The sequence below is a fragment of the Tympanuchus pallidicinctus genome, unplaced genomic scaffold (genome assembly GCF_026119805.1).
Source record: "Tympanuchus pallidicinctus isolate F22 unplaced genomic scaffold, pur_lepc_1.0 scaffold9, whole genome shotgun sequence".
In the NCBI taxonomy this organism is placed as follows: Eukaryota; Metazoa; Chordata; class Aves; order Galliformes; family Phasianidae; genus Tympanuchus; species Tympanuchus pallidicinctus.
The window spans coordinates 12,369,681-12,388,007 of NW_026294813.1; the positions used below are offsets into that span (position 1 = coordinate 12,369,681).

General features: G+C 35.3%; 1 protein-coding gene across 8 annotated transcripts in view; it reads right to left on the reverse strand.

The window, feature by feature from the left end:
• Positions 1–18,327, reverse strand: part of NIPBL (NIPBL cohesin loading factor) — a 164,119-nt gene that overhangs the window by 65,451 nt on the left and 80,341 nt on the right. For 7 of the 8 annotated variants that reach the window (XM_052670492.1, XM_052670493.1, XM_052670495.1 and 4 more), the window contains one exon: positions 6,873–7,505. The exons of the other annotated variant lie outside the window; for it this stretch is intronic. In XM_052670492.1, the coding sequence (XP_052526452.1) occupies positions 6,873–7,505 (633 nt within the window). The remainder of the gene's footprint in view (positions 1–6,872; positions 7,506–18,327) is intronic. 8 annotated transcript variants of the gene reach the window in all.

The following is an 18,327-nucleotide window of genomic DNA, read 5'->3' on the forward strand; positions in this document are numbered from 1 at the left end:
AATATTGCACAAACAAGTAGACTGGAGGCTAATTTTTAGCAACCTGTCAGAAGAATTTAACAAATTTGTCTGCCCTGTAAAAAACAAAGCCAATTAGAAGAGATGTGCAAACTCACTCAGGACAAATCACAAAAAGAGTAAAGCAGGCTCTGACATTCCTTGGAGTGTAGCAGACTTTAGAAGCTTCGTTTTCGTAAGTTCCACTCATTTTCTTAAATGCATCAATAATGTAATCAACATTGCTAGAGTATAAAATATGATCTTAAGAATCATTCTAATTAGAAAATGTCTTGCAACTCCTTATTCCCTGCCGACTACAATACTACAGAAGAAATAATACACTGGGGATAACAGGAACTGAACTATGGAACAATATAATCAAGCATCTATGCTTTTTGTTTAGAGATTGGAAGCCATTGCTAAAATTCCCTGAATTTAATAATATTCCCTACAAAAACAAGTACTTTAATTCATTTATAATACAATTTTTTTCTGACATGGATGCTGCCTTTATCTATGTGAGAATTACAGAAGAATTATTGTGAACAATTACCGTTGCCTAAACTGAGTTGTTAAAAAACTGAGCAAAAACCTGAAGTGCAATTACTTTTAACATGCAGAGTACAACAGCTGATTTCACAAGACAGCAAAAACATTAGGCTTAATGAATGCTACTTATTTCATGTGTCACATATTAACATATCCAATTATTTTTATTCATTTCCATGAATGGTAAACGAAAGGATTTTAACATTTATTGGTGAATACTTTTAATTTTCTTTTCAGATAACTACATTTTGAAATCTTAACTTACATTCAAAAATGCTTTCAACTGACTAGATATAGTAACTTTCATATAGTATGAAAATGTAAAAAGATCTGCATCATTTTAGGATGAGGTCAGAGTGAACTCAGTGACTATCATCTATAGAAAAGCTGGGCTTAAATTTTCAATAAGATTTATTAATTAACACGCCATTTCTTTATCAAGATTTAAGTCCATCACAGAAAAGTGACTATCCCACAAGAAATAAAGTAATTACTGGGTAAGTAATATTATAGATCCTCCCATTTACCATGTACAACCAAGGGGATATGGCATACACATTATATTTAACTTCGTCATCTTTCTTCGTGCTACAGATAAAAATCAAAATGGACTTCCTATATGATGAATTCGCTTCCATGTTAAAGGAAGTACAAGTCACTTGAAAAGCATTTCTTTTTTATATAAATGAGTGAATGCATTTTTAATGCAATCAATATTTTTTTTAAATAACTTTTCCCAGACAGATGAAGTTTTACAACACTTTACTGTAATTTCTCTAGATAGAAAAAGAATTTCTATCTTTTCTTAAATGTGTCTGAACACAAAAGAAGTCTCTCACCCATAGAAACTGAATATTGCAAAACCATTTTTTCTCGGGACAGCTACATAAAGTGCCAGCTTGATCTACTACAAAACATTGCTAAATTCAGACCTTCTTAAATTTTATATGCACAAAAGAAATACCTAATTCTTACATTTTCCTTCTACACAGAGACATAACAATTTAGATTTTACACTGTTTCTTCTTATCTTGTATTAGCGACTCTCATCTTCTTGCAGATTACTATACAAATGCCTACGCTTGTGTCTTCACTGATAAGGAAATAAAATCCCTATAATATTCCCCAGTGTAAGGTATATTTGGAAATCAAGGGTAATAGTGAATGATTATAACTACATATTCTGTCATTTCCTTCATTGGCTACATAATATTAGACTTAAAATATTAATTCTTAACAGTGTTCTACTGAATTCCTCTACAAGAGAATCTGGGAAAGATGGGGTAAAGGGAGAAAGCGAGAGGAGCTGCATAAGAACTTAAAAGGTTAGAGGAAAAGCTTACTTACCTATAACTGTAGTTTTGATAGTTTTGCTCCTGCAGATTCACACTCTTGTGATGTGTGTCTCTGCTGCTATGGGCTAGGAGTGAACTTAAAACAGAAGGGCCCGTAGCAGGCATCCAAATGCCCCCTAACTGATCCACTTAGTGGAAATAAAATTATTACAGCTTTATTTCTTCCTAATTTAAAGCATCTAAATTAAGATCCCAAAAAAGTGGGTAAAATGAATCCTCAGATGTAAATCATACACAGAAAAGAACCATAGATATGAGTATGTCTTATTTTAAAGAATGTTTCTAATACTCTTAACTCCTTTCAAAAACCACCATGCACTAGCCTCTCCAGTAAAACAGTTAGCAATTAACATTTTACTTAGTCTCTTATGAATGTTGCATTATAGAAACACTTCTTGGAACTGGCATAAAAATCTAACAGTGAACAGAAAATACCATTTATGGAATAGGTTAAATTAAAAGTAAACAAATCTGAAATTTAAAAAATCTAGTGCAATTGAAGAAAGAGTCTACGAAAAAATATGGGCTCCTCTCTGCATATTTTTCCAAGTAATTTTCAAGACTATTTTCCCTTTTTGAAAGATTCAGGGCTCCTTTTAGCACTACTATCTTACAAATTCTACATAATGTTGGTTTGCAGTATGCGATTTAAAAAAAAAAAAAAAGCATGAAAGCTTTGGAGGTAGAAACTTTGAACATGAAAATTAATTCAGGAATAGGTCTAAATCTTGAAGAACAGGAAGAGCTTAATGTAATGTTCTGGGAAAAGTTTAGATTACTAGCTTTGAATCTGCTTGAATATACACAAAAATAATCCATTTGTATCTGAACAGCTCCAAAAGACAAGTCCATACCGAGGTTACCAAAACAAAATTTCTTATTGAATGCCACCCTTCTTGTCTGCAAAGAAACATTACCAAGAAGCACAAAAATTATTGGGAAAGAAGTTTCTAAAAATCTGTTGGATTTCCTGTACTCTCTTAGTGTTGTCAATTTCAGAATCCGAATTATTTATAACTGTAGATGTGTGAACAACATGGATTCAAGAACAGGGATCTCCTCTCTTTTTAAGAAGCATTCAAAAGCAAAAAGTACTACAGGAAATGTGGCCACTAACGGTAATTACAAGAGAAGGATATCTTGTTGTACCTAAGCAGAGGATGGTTAACTTCTTGTTTACTGTTGTGGAAAAAGATAATACTCTTATAAGATTATTAGCGCTTCAGAATCACCCAAACTATGGCTAGTTAGATAATCCAAGTCTTGATAAACAGCACCTGGATCAACCATGATACTATATACCTTTTCAAAACAGAAGAAATGACCTAGATTTACTGACAACTTGTATCTGATGGGGATATAGAGGCCATTATGAGAAGGGCAAAAGGAACTAAAGACCTGAGTAGTTATTACTTTGTTCTAAAGCAGCTAGGCATAACAAGCATATTAGAATGAAACTTCTGGTGTTTCCCTGATATTCAAAATTTCCAATTAGTCCTTTCATTAACTATACATACAAGTTGCTTGCAAAATTAGTCCGTACCAAGAGAATTCTTTGGAAGTAGAAGGAAGATGTGTAATCTTGTCCTTCCACACAGAGGAAAAAGACAAAATGAATCTTCCAAACTTTGTACCCTTTTACTGTGATAAAACCAATTAAACCACTCAAATTCAAGAAATCAAATACACTGAAAGGATAGAACTGTAAAAACAAGAGTACTGAAAAGCACTCATATATGGAGACAAGAGTTCTATCTTGTATTACCTGTCCTTATGCGTACCTGATAGACACTAAGAAAAATCAGCCAGATTTTGCATAAGTGATTTCTGCTCTTTTTCAGAAAGCAAAAGCATGAGAATCAGGCTCCAGAAAAAAAGTATGTTGATTTTTATAAAAGAAGGCACCTCCGCAAAACGTAGTGTTCCCTCTATGGCCTCCCATTTTGAGAGACTTCGGCTAAAAATTTCTGATGTTTTTATTTAGATATGGGGGGGAATGAGTAAAGGGTTATACTGCAGAAGTTACTATAATTTCCAAAGAGCCCTAAATCCCTATTTTCCAAATACCAGAAGTCCTCTTTTAGTGCTAAGGTCCTTCTGTAACATTGCCTTAATCAAGAGGAGAGGTTGTGTAATTTTTAACAAGAACTCCCAGAAAACCATCTCTGCTTCTTGCCTAGAACAGTTCCACCACACTGCCAATTCCAAACCTCAGAAAAAAAAAAAATGGCATTCCATCTAAAACCTTATTGTTTTAAAAGGAAGCATCTGAATATCTTTGATGAAGCACTGCACTATAGAGATTTCATGTCTAAACAATGGACAGAAGAGATCACTGATTTGCTACGAGAACTTGAGAGAGTACAATTCTACTCAAAGTACTTACGAAAGGCAAGAAAGACTGCATACACAAAAAGTGTAACATGATTGTAGTATGTATTCCTGTGTGTCAATCACAAAAGCATCAAAGACACTTCCATGCAGATTTCTGCATGTGCTAATATCTACAATAAAAGCACTAGAGGGATGCTTGCTTGCTATGTACAGTATCACTTATGCTATGCCATCCGGCTGTACTTAGTCCAAATACATGCTACACTTGCTTGTTTTCTGGACATAGTATGATCTGAATTAGTAATAAATGCTCTAAAGTGCGCAAATGTGAGGTTTTTTGCATCAACACAGTAAGCAGCTTCTCAAAACTTCACAACAAATTTAGGAGGTACAGGACATATTTTGAACAGACAAATTTTGATAGGAGCCATAGAAGAACTTTCTTGATCTCACACCAAACCAAACAAATAAAGTATTGAACAATCCCTGAGCATACCAACTTGTAGGGATAGGACCAACTTAGCAACGACAAAAATGCAAAAACGTTACAAAAAAAAAGAACTGTATTTCTCTAAGGTAAGAGGCTTTCAAGTAACCTGCCATGAAACTGGTAAAAATCTTTGTACTCTGTACTTACTTTAATCGTGACTAAAACTCTGGCAGTCAGGGAGAAAAGAGTTTCTATCTGGACTGAAGCACCTTAAGATCAGTGAATAAATGGTGATTATTTATCCCAAAATAAGGCAGTAACTCCTCTACCTGATCCATAACAATTGCAGGAATTCTGGAAGAACTGAGATCTAGCAGAGGATGCAGGTACAAGTGAAGCATAAAGTTGGAACACTTATTTCGTGAGATAGTTATCAAGGACTGGCGAAGGAGAGAGACTGCATCATACAAAAAACACTCATTTCCCCAAAGAGAAACAAATCAGTCTACCTGTGGCTATGTAATAATGGTATACAAACTTCACAAGTTAAGTATATAATTTCTTGAAAGCCAGAAAAAAGAAAGAGTTTTAGTCTTGTTTGATTGTTTTGAAGGCTACAGTACACCATAAAACATACACTGCATTTTTCCAGATGTTTCTTGTCTAAAGCATGTTCAATCTATCTACCACTACAAAAGTAAAAGTAACTTTAGGGGAAAAAATATTAGGAGACAGACCCCAAGCTCTCCATGAATAAATTTAAAATTACTGATCACAAGATGATATAAACAGAGCACAAAAATGATCAATTTCATTGAAACAAAATTAAATGCCGTAAAGGTCTCTTGAAGTGAGCACAGATTTTCTACATAGATTGACAAACATTTTCTAACAAGACTTGAATTAGTTACCAAATGACGAATATCTGAAGTTAAAAATTTTAATAACCTCAGCAATTATATTTATATACACACTCTCTCTCTTTACTGATACCTATAAAATAGAATAACAAACAAACAAAAAAAAAAACAAAAAAAACACCCTGGGAGAGGAGAAAACATGCTATCTCTGCTGGCTAAAACCCAAATTCTATATAAAAATAGTTGCATCCTTGCAAGTATGTCCAAAATCAGCCATTTCCAACTACAAGCTTCTCAAATTAGAATTTGCTCAATTTACACATCTGCAAAATTGTTCCTGAAATTATCTAGTAAATTTGCATTATATTATTATACCTGATTTTTATTTTTTTTTTCCTGGAAGTTAAACACAGTGTAGAGGAAGCTTTTGAGAAATACTCACATTAACATAAAACTATCTCATTTATAAAATAAATCTTAATTTGAAGATTTACGTATGTATCTTGAATCCACTTTGAGATTTTTGAAGCCTAAAGACCATCAAACCACCACACAAAAGCAAAAAAATAAAATAGATTCAAATGAAGTCAGTTACGTCAAAAGTATAGCCACTGAAATGAAAACATTTCAAAGGCTCATCTGAGAGATCAGAGTATCAGAGAGATCATGCAGATATGGCATTCCTCTAAAAATTATAATACCTGCATAATAATGAATAATAACAACAAAAATCCAGGTGAACACTGGATACAACATGGTATGTTTTAATCAATCATTACAGTGGCTTGAAAAGAGTAGATGTGATTATAATCCAACATCTCCTTCAGATTAGGTTTAAATGGGAATATCAATAGACGGGAGTAGAGTTTTTTCTGTATTTTCTTATAGTAGGTAACATTGGCATGAATAATTCAGCTATCATAACTTACTGCTAATTTTGACTTATGGTACTGCTGGGATTTTAGAAACTTTATAAACGATGTTAATCGTAGTTCATTCAGTCCCATGGTTCAAGTAAGAATAGGTTAGAAAGAATTTTGAAACATAAGAACTTCACCTTCCACACAGTAAGACCCCAAATAAAGAAAATCGGCTACTAAAAATATGCATATATGAGAGATTACAGTTCATTGCTGGAGGGGAATGGAGATGAATGTTGTATAAGAACCTACACTGAGTAAACAGAATTGAACTATGTGACAATGAAAGGAAGTTGTTTTGTTTTTTGTTTTTTTTTTTAATATGTATATATATATATATATGAGTTTTGCAGGCATATATATATATATCTATTTATATATACTGGTATAATATATAGTGTATACACACACACAATCCTTTTACCTTTATCTTGCACTTCTTTTGAAAATCGCTCCCTTTCAATAGCTGATTCACGTTCTATCCGCTCAATTTCAGCCAATGCATCCAATTCTACTTCATCATATGACGTTATAGTTCCTTGTTGCGAAACCTGTTGCTGTGTCTGTACCACAGGAGTTTGAGGTTGTTTTGCAGCAACTGAAGTGTTCTGTTGTAAAACAGGCACTTGTTGTGCCTGAAGGAAAGCTGTCTGTTCATGCTGCGGCAAACACTGAGCAGCGTTTAGTGGGCGGTTAACATCCTGTGGAGTAACGGGTGTTTTAGAAGTCTGTCCTGGGTACTGCACATTAAAAGGAATATCACCCTCTGACACACTGCTGTTTTCCAAACCAGAAAGCATATCATCCTGCTGGTCCAAATCCGAAGATCTTACACGAGAGAGTCTTAATGTAAGCTTAGTGGAGTCCTTGGAAGGAGAACTAATGATATCATACATTGCAGCTTTTTCAGTCTGGTCTTTTTCATCCTTGCCTAACTTCATTTTCTTTTGTTTCTTTTGCTTTCTTTCTGGAGAATCTAACAATATGTCTGGGGGAACATCTCTAGGTGATGAATAAGGTGGAGGCTGAGATTGTAGGATTAAAGGTGGTCTTGATCCTAGAATAATAATTCAGAAAAACTGAACAGTTATGTTGTTTCATGTTTATATAAAAACACACTAAATATAACCTACATATTTTTAATGTGTATTTGTAAATATATCTGTGTTCACAAAAGATCTAAATGAGATTGGTAGGAAGCACATTATTCCTAGATGTAATCCAGATAGTAGCACTCTACTTTCTAGGAATTTTTGGCAACTGCAGGTGGAGAAGGGATCATCATTTCAGAGAAAATGAAACAAAAAACCCACAACTACACACACAAAAAACTACCTGCAGATTTAGAATATCATCTATTAAAAATAGTGGATGTAAGCAAATTGACTGCAGAAAAAGAAAAGATAAAAAAGAATCTTCATAGGGTCCAATGATGAAGGATCAGTGGATAGATACTAGTCATTTCAGACATATATTTTTAAACAATTATTTTAAAAAAGAAAGACAAAAAAAAAAGAAAAAAAGAAAAGAACAAAACAAATGTAGTTTAGGGGTGTTCCCCTACCTTACACTTCCATAGAAAGGTGAAAATACAAACCATATTAAAAGATCAATGTGCCTCTCCTTCTTGCTTGACTCTGACACTTTTCTTTTTTTTGTAAGCTCACTCTACCCCCTTCCCATTTCCCCATTAATACCTACAAAATACTAATTGTCTTAAGGCATTATTTTACCATTCTCTTCAATACCTCACCTCTTTTTTTTAATTTTTTCTCATTTTTTTAAATGTACAAATTTTTACTTCTACATGTGGTAATTCCAGACTTTGAGCATATCTACAAAAAATTTAAAAAGTGGACATTTTTCATTAAAAACATTCTTCAATTCAGCACATTTAATTTTTTCTTTCCTCAAATTAAAACAGCTCCCCATAACTATTAGCCCAGGAAAAACTTTGAAAGGCAAGTAACTTACACTTAAAAAAAAAAAAAAAAGAAAATTAAAAAGAAAAAAAAAAAAAGAAAGAAAGAAAAAGGAAAAGAAACCAAGAGAAAAAAAAGAAAGAAAAACAAAAAGAGGATGGACCAACAGGCTCCAGCCTGCTTTTGTTTAAACAAAGGAAACATTTCTCTGATCCCATTCACCCACTAGGAAATACTGATCTTCAGAAAGAGGTGACTGAGGTATTGTTAGCCATTCTGTTTTAGATCATTGTAAGTCAGTACTTCTAAAAACATTCAAAAATTTATTGGAAGACAGGACCCCCATATGCTTCATTCAAGAAACACTACTAAATAAGTGAGCAGATTTATTCTGCAGCTTAAATGTATAGTATATATTTTAAGAAATATTAATTATTAAACAATGTACTGGTCTGTAAATGAAAGAAATAATGGTAAATCCTGCAAAGCTTCAATTCAAATGAAAGTTGTTTCCTTACTGACAACTTTGCAGACTGCTATACATTAGTTCCTCTCTCTAACAGTATATTCTGTGAGATGCGTATGTAATGCTGGGTATCTTACACAGTTCTCCTTGACCATGAGAAACAAACTCTATTTTCTACCAATATCTACAATGTTGGAAAGCCCTGTTTTGATTTATCCTGATTCTCAACACTTTTCTGCTGCTTCATTTTACCTCCTCAAATTAGATGCAAAATACCAAAGTCCTGGCTGCATCCTACAAAGCTCTCTCACTTGCCTTCCACCAGATTTCTGTTCTTGATATGGATGTAGATGTGCGCACACACACATATCCTAATTACCATCTCTTTAGACAATAACTTACAAGACTGTCTCAGCATAGCAGAAATTGTTAGCGATTTACTTCCTTTAAGGTAATGAATACCACTAGGTGAAAACAGAGGCTGCATTTTGTCTACAATTATTAGAGGCAGCTCAAAACTTTTCTAAGAGGATTTACTGACATCTTTACTCTTGAATAACTTAAATGAATATCTCTGAAACTGAAATATCGAAATGCATATTGTTCTATTGTTCTCTATTGTTCAAAGATGGACAAAGATATGATTCTTCCCTGCCTAAACTTTTAAATAAATATGACAAGATCATTCTGATTTGGTATTATTTTTTTCATGCTGAAAAATAACACTGCAGCACCAGATGAGTGCAGATGAGGTTGTTTTGGTTTTTTTGTTTTGTTTTGTTTTGTTTTTTTTTGTCTTAATCTTGTTTAATCTTTGAGTTGACTTGGAGTTGGAGGTCAGAAGGATTTCAGTACATTACATTCAGCATTCTTAGAAAATGAAGAAATAAAGTACAGTCTTCCCTCTGCTAGGCAGCACTACGAATTGCTATCTTCCCCCTGAAGGTATTGAAGGTAAAGTCTATAAGCTGCATTTAAAATGTGTATGTTCTAAGATATTCAAAGATATCTAAAAATGATGTTAAGCCTTTGGCAATAAATGGATGTAGGCAGTACAATACCTAGATTTTGAAGCAATTAGGGGAAAAAACGTGTATTCTGGATGAGTTTAATTGTACCACAGATGTTAATAGTTTTGAATACATATCACACAGTGAACACATACCACACTGTCGGATGCTTAGACTTTAGACAAAACATCATTCATTAGACAGAAAAATTTTGTCTACTGCTACTGAAGTAAGCCTGGAATATTTCCTATTGGCACAGACTTAAAGCATTATACACCTGAGAACAAAGCTCTCACGAGACTTTTTGACAATAAAAAAAATGTTTTTATGGAAAGAATAGACAGACAGATATGATATGTTAGCTGAAACAGTCAAGATTGCAAAGCTGAGAAGGTAAGTGATGTCAGTATAGTGAAACATATGATGATCATTGGAAGTGACCTCTGTGAATGACTCCACTGCCATAATATTCTTTTAGAATAAAGAAATATATAAGTAGCTTTCCAGTCTAAATGTAGAGCTGTGTACTAATTCTGTCATGTAAATGTACTAATAAATGTGCAGGTAAATGTACTAATTCTGTACATGTAAATGTACTAATAAATGTGAGGGAAAAAAAACAACTGACTTTCTGTAGTTGAACTTCCACCGTAACAGTAAAAGAACCTTGATCAAATTTCATGTATGACAAGAACATACAAAGGTTGTGAGATAAAAAGACACTTTCCTCTGAAGGTCATTCTATCATTACTGACCGATGATGATCCAGATAATGCCAAATATAAATGACAAGTAGGTAACACCATGTGAATTAAAGACTCTACGAAGAACAAATAGACCCATAAACAACACGTCCATAGCTTCTCTTTTATAAAGTCATCCTGACCACTCATGATAACCTAAGGATTGGTTATATTAGTTTTCTTAGTGATAGAAGGCACTGAGTATAGAATAAGTTTTTACAAACTGTGTTAGCACTTTTAACGCCTTTTTTTTCCTTTCCTTTCAAATGATTTTTTTCATATCCTTTGTAATGCAAGCAACTACAAAATGCATTACATTAACACTGACTTATTCACCTTAAGAATTTTAAGTTTCAAAAATACTTTCCCTCCCTCTACTCCCCCATGTGAAATGGTTTCACTTGCTCACTGTACAACCATAATTTGGGTAGCAAAGAAATAAGCTTCTGTTCAGGAGGTTACACACATCACTAATATCTAAATCTTACAGTTTTTGGACTGCATACTTTCTAATTATGTCATAGTACTTGCAGCTTACCTAATCTTTCATGATACTCTCTCTGATCATCATGGAGCCTTTCTAGAACTAGCTGCCTGTCAAAGTTGGTGCACCAAGTCCCATCACTAATCACATTGTTGGTTGTAACCCACGTGATTAAAAAACAATTCTGAAGGTGATCAGGAACATAGAACTCATATTTGGAAGAATTACTAGCTTTTCAGTCACATAACAACAACTACAAAAGATTCACTCCAAACAGTATCTTCATCTTCCTTTAAATCGCTTTCAGGTAAAGGTTCCCAGATGTTCAAAGAAAATTTTTCACCAATCCTACATGCACATTCGCTGTTATGCATCAAGACCAGAAAAAAAAAATACTAGTGAACAAACAAAGACTAGTGTATAATCCTTGCTACATAGTTTGCTTCTGGAGAGAAACATAAGTTTTCAAAATGCTATGCCTTTTAAAATTCATTATAATGTGATTCTCCAGACATTACCATAGAACATTACCATAAGGAAGCGTGCTGCCTCCCTGTAATATTTCTAGGAAACTTGCTAGTCTGATTCACTCCTCTGATTATTATCCTTTACTGTCAATTCAGGCCAGCGCTGAGAGAACCTGAGGATTACCAAAAAGGACTTCTGGGGACTGGGACAGTTAGTGACAAAGAGGGAGCAGATGTAGAGGTGGTATTTTCCTCTATCCCTACAGTGGCAGGAAGGGATATTTGAGAGGACCAGGAAAACTCATCTCATAAATGCATGGCTGAGAGGCTGGTGCAATAGCAAGAACTTAGGTTTTTTTGACCATGGGATGGTTTAGCCAGTGCCTGGCCTGATGGCTGCTGATGTCTCAAAGGAGGAAATGGATCCTAGCCCAGGACCTGGCAGAGTTTGTTGAGATGGCTTTAAACAAGATAAAGGGTGCAGGGGATAAAACCAGGCCCACTAGAGATAAGCCTAGACAAACAATGATGGGTTTGGGGATGAGATAAGGAATTCAGATGAAGTGCAACTATGCCATTGCACACAGCATGGGCAACAAACAGAAAGAGTTGGAAGCCATCATGTAACAGGCATACTGTAGCTTAGCTGTCATTACTGAAACACGGTGTAATCCTCCCACAGCTAGAGTAAAGTAATGGATGGATATAAGCTCATCAGAAGGGATAGGCAAGGAAGGAACAGTGGTGGTGTGGCTCTCCACATTAGAGAGTTTTGATGTTAAGCTCAGGGCTGGGAATGATAAGGTTGAGTCTCTAATGGTAAGGATCAACGGAAGGGCTGACAAGGCACATGTCCAGGTGGAAGTCTGTTACAGACTGCCTATCCAGGATGAAGAGACAGATGAGGCAGTCTACAAAGAGCTAGCAGAAGCTGTTATCTCATAGGCGATTTAAACACCCCTGATTTATGTCGGAAATATAATACAGTGGAGAGGCAGCAGCCTAGGAGATTTCTAGAATGTATGGAAGATGACTTCCTGATGTAGCTGGTGAGAGAGACAACCAGGGGAGATGTCCTGCTAGGCCTGCTGTTCACAACTAGAAAAGGATTGGTGGGAGATTTGGAGGTCAGGAGCTGTCTTGGACAGAGTGACCATGAAATGGTAGAGTTCTTGATTCTTGTTTAAGTAGGAGGGAAGTCCGAGGTAGCAAAACTGCTACCTTGGACTTCCCGAGAGAGGACTTTGAATTATTCAGGATACTGTTAGGGAGGGTCCCTTGGGATTTAGTCCTGAAGGGTAAAGGGGTCTAGAAAGGCAGGTCACTCCTCAAGAGGGAAGTCTTGAAGGAGTAGGAGCAGGCTGTCCCCTTGTGCTGCAAGATGGCTGGCATGGAAGAAGATTGACTTGAGTGAACAAGGAGTTTTTCCCGAGGCCCCAAGAGACAAAGAGAATCTACTTCCTGGGGAAGAAGAGATGGCAAATCATGGAGAGTACAAAGAAGTTACTAGGACATGCAGGAAGAAAATTAGAAAGGCAAAAGTCCAGTTTGAATTCAGGTTGGGCACTGCAGTAGAAGAAAACAAAAAACTGTTTTACAAATATATTAACCGTGAGAAGAGGGCTAAGGATAATCTCTATGCTTTACTGGATGCAGTGGGGAACTGAGGATAAGGAAGAGGCTGAGGTTCTCAATACCTTCTTTACACCCATCTTTAAAAGTCGGATCAGTTACCTTCCAGCTACTCTCCCCTGACTTGGAAGTCTTAGATGGGGAGTAGAATAAACCCCCATGATTAAGGTAGAAACAGTTAGAGATCTACTACTCCACCTGGACTGCCACAAGTCCACGGGGCTGGATGGGGTCAACGTGGGGGTACTGAAGGAGCTGGCAGAGGTGACATCCAAGCCATTTTCCATCATCTTTCAGCATCTTTGATCCCACAAGGTTGGAAGCTTGCCAGCACGACTCTTATCTACAAGGAGGGTCATAAGGATGATGCAGGCAACTAGAGGCCCATCAGCCTGTCCTCAGTGCCAGGAAAGGTTATGGAGCTGATCATCTTGAGGGAGATGTGCGGCACACGCAGGACAACTGGGGAACTGAGTCGATCCACCATGGGTTCATGAAAGGCAGGTCCTGCTTAATCAACCTGATTTCATTCTGTGATCGAGTGATCCGCCTGGTGGATGAGGGAAAAGCTTTTGATATAGTTTGCCTAGACTTGAACAAAGCCCTTGACACTGTCTCTCACAGTATTCTACTGGAGAAGCCGGCAGACCATGGCCTGGACAGCTGTATCCATCACTAGGCAGAAATCTGGCTGGAGGGCCAGGCCCTGAGAGTGGTGGTGAGTGGAATTAAATCCAGCTGGAGTCTGGTCACAACTGGTGTTACCAAGAAGTTGGTATTGGGGCCTGTTCTGTTCAATTATCTTCACTGATGACCTGGATTAGTGCACCCTCACTAAGTTTGCAGATAAGACCAAGTTGGGAGAAAGTGATGATCTGCTTGGGGACAGGAAAGCCCCACAGAACAATCCAAACAGGCTGGATAGCTGGGCAGAGGCCAGTGGGATCAAGTTCAACAAGACCAAATGCCAAGTCCTGCACTTTGGCCACAACAACCCCAGGCAACACTACAGGCTTGGGGCAGAGTGACTGGAAGGCTGTGTAGAGAAAACAGACTGATGCTCAGTTACACATGAGCCAGCAGGTGGCTAAGAAGGCCAGTGACATTAGAAACAGTGCTGCCAGCAGGGCAGGAGCTCACCGTCTATACTATACTGATGTTTGTCTGATGGAAAGGCTCATAAGCTGTTGCTGACAGAGACTGAGGAACACTCACAACTTACTGACAGAAGATCTTAAGAAGCAGCAATTACACTGAACAAATGAGAAGAACAAAATATTTTTTTTATTTAATATGATCTTAATCACCTTCACATAAATTGAACTTTTTCATTATAATAGAATCAGACAAATTCTCCCTGTAAATCTATCTAAAACAATCTCACGATCAGTAATAATAATTTGAGCCTCCACTCCTTTGAAAGTGAAAACACAGACTCTTCAAAAGACCAGTAAAGTACTGTCCAGTATATTATGCACAGCCTGTATAATTTCAGCACACTCTAGAACAATTTCTCTGTAAGAATTGAGAGAATAATTAAGAGGTAATATTCCAGGGTGAGTTTGCTAAGAATAAATCAAAATCAAAATAATTTGATTATATGAAGTGGTGGGCTTTGAGAAATAGAAAGAGCTTTGAGAAAGAGAAGTTAATGCCACATTTGGACTTAAACAAGTTCAAGACTGGTCCAAGAAATTAAGTCTAAGAAATTAAGACTTTCTAAACAATTTATCATAGCAAGTTCACAAATAGCTGAGGAAAGTATGGGCAAAAGAATCATAAGACTGCAGTACACCATATTGGAAAAATGTTTTCAAAGAAAGAGTATCAAGTTTATGGTAAAAATGGATGAACAGAATGTGGGCAAACCAGTGCAGAGCACAGTCCTAAGAGTAGCAATAATAAAATATATGTCAACGTCAACTTTTCAACTAATAGAATTAAAGATTACCTTCGCTAATCTAATGATTATACTGAACTTTTCAGTGAGTTTTTTGGTTGAGACCTGCACCTGTTTTTAAAGAAAGAAAGAAAATTACAATTATCTTTCTACTGAAACAAAATGAATGGAGTAAGAAAAAGCACAAACTTTACTCATCTGAGAAAGAGCAACTGTAATAACAAGACGGGAAGATGGAGAAACTCCACACAAAGGCAGCAGTATGTTTATAGCAGCTTGCAAAAAGAATCTAATTTGTCACCAAAGAGCAGCTATTTTCTCATACGTAGCAGGAATAAAATACAAGATATCATTTTCTAACTACTCCTCCTTCTAAGTCTTCAAGCTGTTATATGTACAATTTAGGGCAGTACAATATCAAGACAAATAGACAAAATAGAATTCAAATAACACAAAAGACATTTAGAGGCTTAGAAATGTTGACTTATGTAAAGATGATAGAAAGAAGCAGCTATGTTCAATAAGTAGATTAGATGGTGGAAGATGTTGTAGCAGTCTTTAATATGTGCATGAATGTTATGTGAAAAAAAGGGATATAAATTATTTTCCCTTGATCTCTGGAAAGAAATCAAGAAGTGTTATTCCTAACTCCAACAAAAATGTTTCATGTAAAACATTAGGAAAAGTGCTTCCTAGCAGTGTGAATTCGAACAGACTGCAAGAGAAAATAAACCACTGGTGATATTTTAGCAGAAAACTAGATGGAAATTATTGGGAATGACACTACTACAGCTCATTCAGGGTGAAAGTAAGAAGATAGGAAGCCCTCAGTTCCTTTCGTGCTTTATTTTCTGAAATCTCAGAGTCTTTCTCTGGGAATCTTCCCAAAATTTGTACTATATTTTATATATATAGTACTATATATATATATATATGTATGTATGTATGTATAAGTATATATATATACACGTATACATATATATATATACACACACACACATTTATTTTGATTAACAAACTATGCTAATGTCTATTTTCAAACAGTGTAACTTCATTTAGAATTCAGACTTAAAGGGATAGTATACTAGACACATAACGCAGATTTGGGAGTTTTCTTGGAAAATATTCATTTTCCACATACTCTTTAAATAAACTTCAGGGAAGAATCCCTCCACTTTCTCCACAGTTCGAAAATAAATGAATGTTTGAAAAAAAATCAGGCTGTTCCAGCTTAGAACTCCTGCATTTGGAAGCATCCTTGTGTAAAAAGTTAAAACTTGAAGAAGTAAGAATGAACACTTCTTTTGGCCCTGTCAGAAAACACTTCAGAATGAATTTCTTCCACTTTTCAAAGGAGAGAGGAAGAGATTATATTCTTTCATAAGTATCTTTGGCAGCACTGAAGTCTGCAACAGAGATTTGAAAACATTTGTAATTCTCCTTACAATCCATTATATACAGAGACCAAATAGAAAAGAACCTTCTCTGGAGAAGTCTTATAAATACTTGAGAAAATAAAAGTGATCGTGCCAAATTATTCAGAAAATAATCAAGTACCCATGCTACTTCGTTAGATAGCAGCTTCTAAAAATATTTTTGGGTATGACTGTAATTCTCACTGTCTTATAAAATGTTGAAAGGTTATGTTGAATTATTTCCTCTATGACAAATATTAACAATTTCTGGAGGAAATGCAAGTTATTTCTGGGGGGAAAAACAAGGTGCCAAGGTTTAGTTCAGTATGGGTTGCTATTATTTCCTACAAATGTTTCCCTGGGATTTCCCGAAATTATATGGAAACAGGACTGTAAAAATAAGAACTCTTCTCTTTGGAAAGCAGTGGTTTAAACCTCAAGGAAGACTTTCCTTTATATAAATCTTTAAAAGTTGTCTTTAAATATGTATCTGTATATATATATATATATATATATATATGTATTTATTTATTTTCTCTGAAGTTCAAGAGTGGTAGGAAAGTAGAACAAACAGACAAAGGACTTTGATAAGAAATCCATTTCGGATAATGCATTCCACAAAATATATTATGAGAAGAAGGAAAAAATAAAAAAATCAAAAAAAAGGAAAAACAGAAGGAAATTTCTTCTTCACAGAAGAATCATAGGAATGAATTTTCAATGACAGTTGATAAGGCAGTAGACAACAGCAGAAAGTAGAGCCAAAACTCTGTTTTCGTACTGAGAAGACTAAAATTTATACTAACAAAGAAGGATAAAGTCCAACCTAAAACCTTCTGTATAAAACTCCAGCTGCTCTGGTACTTTTACTGAAGCAAAAGAAATGAAGCAGAAATTTCTGCATCAGGGAAACTGTACTCCATTTAGTAAGTGAACAACCAACCCAAAGAACAAACATAACTTGTCCCCTCTCAAATATTTTCTTGAGTTACAAACCAAACTTATTCCTCATTCAATTTCTGTCAATTAGACAGCTATCATTCAGTTTTGAAATGATCCAAGACTTTGCAACCACAGTCTCCAAATCACCATACGCCTTTGCTATTTCCATGTCAAAAATACAGAAAAGTCTTGCAGCCTTTTATCTTCAATAATTCCCTCACATTTCTATACTACATAAGAAAGTATAGATATTGTAATACCCTTCCCCGAGATCTATTTCTTGGCTCACATCTAGTGCCATTCTTTCTGTCCTCCCACACAATTACATATTTTGCTGATTTTCTTTATCATGGTTTGCAACATGTCAACCAAACTTTCAAAGGCTACTGACAGCAGCAATGAAAATTTCACAAATTTATAAGCACAATCAACAACCTTCACTTCAAATCAAGACAAAAACTCACTGGAATTACATACTCTAAACACTACTGTTATTATCTAGATGTCTTCAGGACATTTATAAAATTAGATTGGCAGAAGTAAATGCAAGGTTCTTGGAGCATCAAGAACTCATTCTCTTAATCAGGATTCTTTAATTTCAAGGAAAGAACAGTGGTACCACCACTAGTAAAGTATTTCAGTTATGTGCTTTATCATCAAGAAAAATAAATCTTACAGATAAGTAAATAAAAAAATACCTCTTGAACTTTTTCAGTACCCATAATGCTGAAACATTACAACATGAACAGCAGAATCAGACTCTTTTCAAGAAGAAAAAAAAAAGAGAGATCTCTTCAAAATGGGTTCTGAGACAGCCAATTTAAACAGCTGCAATTTAACAAAAAATAATTTAAATATTCTTCTGGCTGAGTAGTTATCACATATCTAAATGGAAGAA